At 32.5% G+C, this 8,306-nt stretch overlaps 1 protein-coding gene across 1 annotated transcript; it reads right to left on the bottom strand.

The window, feature by feature from the left end:
• Nucleotides 1-5,272: 5,272 nt before the first annotated feature.
• On the bottom strand, nt 5,273-6,247 carry LOC139860172 (F-box/kelch-repeat protein At3g23880-like). Its single transcript, XM_071848945.1, has one exon. It carries the CDS (start codon nt 6,245-6,247, stop codon nt 5,273-5,275), a length of 975 nt encoding a protein of 324 aa, XP_071705046.1.
• Nucleotides 6,248-8,306: the final 2,059 nt, after the last annotated feature.

Genomic DNA, 8,306 nt, shown 5'->3' with positions numbered 1-8,306 from the left:
ATATATAGGTTAAACCTATAACTCACCAACATTTTTGTTGACGTTTAAAGCATGTTTATTCTCAGGTGAATATTAAGAGCTTCCGCTGTTGCATACTAAAATAAGGACAAGATTTGGAGTCCATATTTGTATGATATTGTGTAAAAACTGCATTCAAGAAACTGATTTCGATGTAACATATTTGTATTGTAAACCATTATGTAATGGTCGTGTGTAAACAGGATATTTTAGATTATCATTATTTGATAATCTACGTAAAGCTTTTTAAACCTTTATTTATGAAATAAAGGTTATGGTTTGTTTTAAAAATGAATGCAGTCTTTGAAAAACGTCTCATATAGAGGTCAAAACCTCGCAACGAAATCAATTAATATGGAACGTTTTTAATCAATAAGAACGGGACATTTCAAAAATACCCTCTTAAGTTGCAAGATCTAGAGACCTTGTGAATACCGGGTTGCAAGGTGGTTTACGCATGACTGAAGTCTCAAATTTTATTTAAAAATCGACCACATATGGCGATTTGCAATCTATGTACAAATGTGTGATTTTTAAGTTGTGTAATGTAGTTCAAATTGATTGAGGGAATTCCTTTAGTTTTAGTCAATAATGTGGATGATTAACCTCAAGGTGTTGGTCTATTAATGATGACTCGACTTTCTATAAGGGAGGTTAGGGGTTCGATCCTCATGGGTTGCACAATATTTCCCTTGTGAGGTTATGTGACTCGGAGGTTACCGACGCCTTGCATTCGCGGATCGCCCAAGAGGGATTTACCACACGCGATGTCCGTATGTTTCGCCATGGGGGTTTTCTCTTTATGGGTGGTATGACTATAATGTCCGTCTCAAGAAATGGTCGGGTGAGCGGGTTTCGACATTGCGTTCGGACCCCCGTAACCGCCGTTAAAAAATGATAATGGTGGAGGATTAAACGAACCACAAATTATAATGTTTTATACAAAATTATGAGCGGTCAAAATACATTTAAAAGTTAATATCAACGAAAAACGACAAAATTAAAGGTCTTTGAAGCAGCATTTAAAAAGATATGACGTTTTAAAGTTTTAAGTTTGCCCGCGTCATGCCTAGTCGCAAGCCCTGGTCCCAAGGTTGCAAGGTGTCTTGTGACTTGCGAGGTCATTTTGACAATTTTACTTTTTATGGCGAATTTATATATTTCATTCAATAATTCAATAATAATAATAATGAGCCATGTTTTTTTTTTTTGCAAAAAAACACGAACTTCGATTAATAAAAGAGACTGAAACAAAAATTGAAGCTCTAAAAACGTACAAACCATCGACAACCGAGCTAAAAACAAGAACATCAACTTAACAAAGCTCGCACCGAAACACCAAGATAAAACAACATAAATAGAAACACAAAAGATATGAAAAGCATACAAGACCGGGGAAAAAGAGGGTGACCAATCAAACGAAGGACGAACGATTTGCAACCCTCTTCATCCGGAACTCTTAAAGCGTCTATGATGAAAACCCCGAACTTTTCCATCTCTTCCCCTTGAACTCGGCGTCTTCTTCTTCTCGAGTACTTCCCTTTAATCATCTTTGAGGAGACCACTTTAGGAGAGGTAGGATTGTCTTCAACCTCATCCAACTCGGCCACCATATTATCCATCATAGTCGTAAAGGCAACTAAAAGTGGATCCGAACCCGAATCCCCATTATCCTTGCCAAATCTGCGGGAATGAACTCCGAAGTATCACAAGGTTTACCAAATTTTGAGGCAACTGTTTCAAAATCAACCGTTGCAACCTTACTACAATCCTCACGCGAACCAGATTGGGAGGGAACCTAACCATTCGACTCCGTTGATGGATGAGAAACATTCGCTAAAAAGGGAGGGGTAACCTCATCACAATCAACCTCAAGAACGTTATCCAAATCTACTATCGGGATACAAATAGGCATGGAACCAACCAAAATTTCTTTAAGAGGCGAAACCGAACCCACACCATTGAAACGGAAATCAACTTCGGACTCCGACTATCCAAAACATTAATGTTCGACTCACGTAGTAAATTAGTATGAACAACACCAACGGGTCCAATATCATGATATTTACATCCATTAAAACATGTTTTACCACAAAAACATAGTTATCGTCAGAAACTGCTTTACCTTTATTCTTGAATTCTAATTACACAAATCTCCAAATCTCCTAAAAGCCCATTAAAAAAAACCCTAAAAAACAAAAGTTCAAATAAAATTTCGAAGCCAATTCCCAATGAGCCAGCAATGGCGCACTTCTTCCAAAACTTCCGCAAATGAAATTTAAAATAACTTTCAATCGTCTCTTCTTCTTCAACATTTCAGAATTATACATACATCGATAAATACTTTGGGGACTGCAGTTTATTATTTAATTGAGGTATTTTTCTTAATTTCTATAAACTACTACTCAAGTTCATCATTGATTGTTAATGGTACTTTTATTTGTTTTTAGATTTTGTGTAGTTTATTTCTGTGTTTGTGTACTAAATTCTTCTGTAAAGTGATATTATAAGATATTATAGGTTGTTTATTACTCAATTATATGCACATTTCATTCTCCTTTAATTGCATCAATCTGTTTGTTTTAATTAATTTAATGGATTAATTAATTTAATCGATTATTAAAATATAATAAATAATAGAAGTATGCATCTTATAATAATTGCTCTCACAGTTACTGAACTTTGAGCTTTGAGATTTAAATTTAATGATAATAACTTATGATATGAAACGTTTGATATGCTTACAGGAGTATCATGAAAAATATGAAAAAGATTACATCCTTTTTTAAGAGAATGAGTGATGAAACAACGAATGATGCGAATCAAGAAAGTAAACGTTCCAAAACTTCAACAACAAGTGTGACAGAACAAGAACAAAACCAACCCGACCCAAAACCAAATGTTTCCGGAATTCCAAAGCCAGAAACAAAGGATTTCAATATTACTTCAATGGAACGGGACCCGGGGAAGCGAAAACAAATTTGGGAGTATCCAATTAATCTAAGGGAACACATAAGGAGACAATATTTGAATTTGGGACCTTTTCAAGTGCAGTTAAAACAGTATCCCGCTAAACGGAAACGGAATCGTAGATTCCAATTTTCGTGGTTTAAAATATTCCCTAATTGGTTAGAGTACTCTCCAACAAAAGATTCTGCGTATTGCTTTCTTTGTTAATTGTTTGGTAACAAACCTAGTGTACGCTATGATGCGTTTACTGTTAAAGGATTTGACAATTTGAAAAAAGTTAATTATGGAAATAATTGTTCGTTTCTTAAACATATGGGAAGTTTGCAACATAAAAATGCTGTGGTTGCTTGTGAAAGTTTCAAAAATAAAGCGGGACACATTGAAAACATTATGGTGAAGCAAAGTGTGGAAAAATCAACTACGCAATAAGACGTTAGATTTTTTATTTTTATTTTTTTTTTTCCAGATAATTTGGTGGTTTACATAGATAAAGATTTTTTGGAAGAGATGATTTGAAAGCTATTATTGATAAATTTAAAGACCTTAGAATTTTTTTGAGCTGGACTGTAATCTTTGTGCAGTGTTCTTTAATCGTTTGTTTTGTGTTTCCTTTGAGTTGTTAATTGATTGATGGTTATGTTTCATATATAAAGTACACCTTTTGCATTTATAGTTGATTGAATTCAAGGTTTGTTTCTGTTGGAATGTTATTGTTCTGATATTTTATTATTGTCGGCATTATGTGAGTTCGTACACTTTCAGATCATAGTATATTAACCTTATAATGTCACGATACAAGGAATCCACAATAGGATAATTCAGTGTCACTCGATTCTTCAAGCATAAAATCAAGAGGAGAAAGTGCAGATTTCGTTTTGTGTATTTTAATCTGAGACCAAGGTGTTTGCAAATTGATGAAAATTTCGAACTACTTACTGCTTTTGAAATACCTCATTGTAGTGTATCAGTAAGTTATATCCTTTTCATATTTATTAGAGGTGTTCAAAATGGGCGAGTTGGGTCATGGTTCAAAATGAGTTTCTGCTGTAATTGGTAATCTTTTGTGTGGGTAAAAACAAGTTGGGTTGGCCCGCAATATCATTTGTCCGTAATTTATTTATTCTTATAAACAATTAGTATGTCAGTATGATAACAGAAACTGTATTTTATTGTTAATACTCCCTCTGTCACATTACAAGTGTCCACTTACTTTTTATACACAGTTTTAAAAAATCTCATTAACTTAATTCCCCACCAATCATAAATGTTCTCTCTCCAGAATAACCTCTTTTTATTAGTTGAAACACTAAATGGAAATGTGGACACTTGTGGTGGGGCGGAGAGAGTAGTAATTATCTAATTACGTAAACAATAATTAGGAAGTTTGATTTGATGTATTAAATATACACTTGGTTCATGACCAATTTTGACACATCTGATATATGACAGACCATTCATAAAAATGTACGGAGTATCAACTTTAGTCCAATATTAGTTTTTGGCAACCATTTGTTTTGCTTATAAGAAAATGGCAAAACCTTCAAAAAGGTTGATGATAACCACACAAACTTTCAAAAATTTTCAGTATAAGGTAATTGGTTTAATGTTACATGGTCAAAGTGTTGGGCGTGACAGTAACTTTCGTCTTGTTAAATCTTTTTATTTGATGCTGAAAAACAGTGGCGCTGTCAAAATACAGTGTGATGGTAACATTTCTTAAATAGTATGATAATGCGTAAAGTCTGATTAAAAACATCGTTATTATCCTATTAAAATCTTTGATTAAAAGCATGATAGTATATGTTGTATGCATTAATGGTGTTCATTAATGGATATATCTTAAAAGGTTACTAAGTGTGCAATAACATCTACGCTTTTGGAGCACTTCACTAATAAACTAGAACTTAATGTAAAACGGGTTGAAAACACAACACCTGCCTTTTAACCATAGTGAATTAGTGATGCTCTTAAAAAGATTACCAGCAGCATTTCATAACTGTAATCCGATTTGCTACGGTTTTTGTAAGAAGTTGACTATGTATTGTTAAAAGATGAGAATTTGATTTTCAAATGCATAAGAAAATGGCCATGTCAACAATTTATAAAACAGATAAAAAAAAATAAAAAAAAAGGCTGCCATAGGCTAAGCATAACTTAAATTTATATATGACAAAAAGCCAATAAGCCTCAAACAAAGTCAGGAGTGAACCCTCAAAATTTTTACTTGGCAAGATCAAAGCAGATTCAAAGATACACATAATGCATCATTGTAATTTAGTCATTACTAATCATAGTAATCACGCAGAAGCATTGTTTCCGTGTAAGAGCTTATAGAGGTGCATCCAGACTCTCCAGTAATTGTAGTACACTTGAAGCGTTTCGAGGAGGGTTCATAAGTATCGATCGATGATACAATTTTTTTCCTAAAACTCTCTACAATTTCCAAGACTGCTTCACCGTTGTAACTAATTGCCAACGGCTTCACAAAATCATTGGTAGAGTTTATGGTGAATAGCTTTTTAAACGATTTTGTAACGCCGCCTTCCATCATCCATACGTCACAATCATAAAAGGCAATGTTGTAATCATAGGGAAACAAAACAAGAGACTCCCTGTGTTTAGACAAATCCACAAGGCGACAGCGTGCCAAACTATCAGGAAGATATATTACTCCAAATTCTTCATTAGTCAAATCAAAGGATATAATTACCCATGACCGATTTGGATCATCCTTATTAGAAGCACACCAATAAATAAACCCGCCAACACATTCACTCGGAGATGAAAGTTCAAACGATCCACAAGGTAGATCGCTTATTTTGTTAAATGAACTAATTCTCCAAAACCCCAAACTTAATGAAAAAACCTCAACTTTCCAAGTATTATTTCCCAACGAATATCTAGGAAACGTAATTTGGACAAGCTTAGGATCACTAGTTCTGGGACAAACCCCAAAACCAACAACACGTCCATAATTGCGATAATCAAAATTAGGGAAAGTAACGGTAACAGATTTTCGAATCCAAGGATTCCAAATAATAGCACGAAAATAATCATACAAACACAACAAACCTTGAGAGCTACCAACAAGTGATAGTGTGGTCGATTGTTTTGCAGAATCTGGAAGTATCGCAGAGAGATCAACCATATTTTTAGGGAAGTTATCATCATCAAAAATTGAAACATACCTCAACCCAAGGTAACCGGGAAGCTTTTTCATGATTTCAATTTGGATTTCAAATGGTAATTTGTCCGACATTATAATTTAGAATTGGATTGGATTTTGGGGATACAATTTCTATAGCTTTAAGGTTTACGTATTGGTAACGTGAAGATTTATGGATTTAGGGGTTTGGGGATAGACGTGAGGGATTTTTAAGTTATACAAATTGGTAACAAATGCTTTTTGCCCAAGTAACTTTTGACCTTCCTGTTTATAATAATAATTTAAATTAAATATTAATATTAATATTAGTTAAATATCATCTTATCTTATAGGGAGATGATTCTCACATACCACTTTTTGATTCATGTACATTTTTATCACATAAACTCACAATTATACTCATAGATTAATCTAATGAATTGAACTTATATTATTAATCTAACTATAATTAAGGGTATAATAGGTAATTAGGTGTACATAGATCAAAAATTGATGTGTAAGGATCACCTCTCTATCTTATAATTCATCCTTACCTTATAATAATAATAATAATAATAACTAGTGAAATGACCCGTGGAAACACGAGTTTGTTTAAACGAAACAGTTTAATAATATGTTTTACGTATTAAGTGAATTTAAATGTTAAAGTCATTTAGTTTATTGCCCCGTTGTAACGACCCGACTTTTTCGATTTGCTTTTGTGTTTTGTGCTTTCACGAAACTGCGTATTTATGCGTACTGAACTATATTATGCTCTGGGAACTTTCTAAATGTGGATTACTTTCGTTTATATATTAAAATGTTCCTTTAAGTACGTAGGTTACTTAACTTGAACCCCGGATGTCACGACCCTGAAAATTTCGACTAATTTTAAACCAAACTCTCGATACGATATTATATTTTTGGGCACGATAAGAAAAGTCCGTTAGGTTGAGTCTTAAGAATTTTAAACTATTTCATATATTCAATTGATATTCGACCATTCTCGACGATTCACGAACAATTACTTGTAAATAAATATGTATATGTATATGTATATGTATGTATATATATATATATATATATATATATATATATATATATATATATATATATATATATATATATATATATATATGGGTAGGATCAAGAGGAAAGTAACCAATCAGGGGGAAGCGGTGGAAGCAATTTTTTTTTTTTTCGTTTTTTGAAAAAACTTTGTTCACGAACATTATAGATGAGATGAAAATATGAACATTTAGTAGAGACACTTTGTGATAAATGTTTTTATTTTGGCGGAAAAACGCTCGAAGAAGTAATATATAACAATTATCGTGTTTTTCGAGCGTATTTTGAGGTTTTAGCTATTGGGGGTTTAGATATTAGGGTTTATAGGGTTTAGATATTAGGGTTTAGAAATTTAGGGTTTAGGGTTTAGATTTAGGGTTTAGATTTAGGATTTAGATTGAGTTTTTAACACGAACGGTTTAGAGTTTAGGGTTTAGGGTTTAGGGTTTAGGGTTTGGTGTTTTGGGTTTATGGAATAAACCCAAAACACCAAACCCTAAACCCTAAACTCTAAATAGGGCTAAATTTTACTTCACAAAACATGAAGAAAAAAAACGTTCATATTCTTCACGAACAATATTATCTTGAATGTTATTTTTGTCGATCGTTTTCCCGCCTAAATAATAACATTCATCATGAAGTGTCTCTTCTAAATGTTCATATTTTCGTGTGATCTTGATGCCAGAAAAAAAAATTTCAAAAAAAAAACGAAAATTTCTTTTTTTTTCTTCCCCCCGCTTCCCCCCGATTGGTTACTTCCCCATTGATCCTGCCCCTATATATATATATATATATATATATATATATATATATATATATATATATATATAGTGTGTGTGTGTGTGTGTGTGTGTATGATAATTTGAAATAAAATACGATTTAATTATTAGAATTAAAGATGTAAAATATTATGTGAAATAAAAAAATTGTTAATTAAATGGGTCTATATATATAATGTATATTAAATGAAATTATTAAATGATTGTAACTCTCGTTGATCATTCGATTATTATCTAGATAAACTTAATTCCAACTTATGTGATTTTAAAGAGATAAACGATGATCCATAATTAAGATATATAAAATTTGGGATCATTAAAAATAT

The sequence above is a fragment of the Rutidosis leptorrhynchoides genome, chromosome 7 (genome assembly GCF_046630445.1).
Source record: "Rutidosis leptorrhynchoides isolate AG116_Rl617_1_P2 chromosome 7, CSIRO_AGI_Rlap_v1, whole genome shotgun sequence".
Taxonomy (NCBI): domain Eukaryota; kingdom Viridiplantae; phylum Streptophyta; class Magnoliopsida; order Asterales; family Asteraceae; genus Rutidosis; species Rutidosis leptorrhynchoides.
The sequence above is the reverse complement of the archived record's forward strand: the minus strand, read 5'-3'. Positions and strand labels throughout refer to the sequence as shown.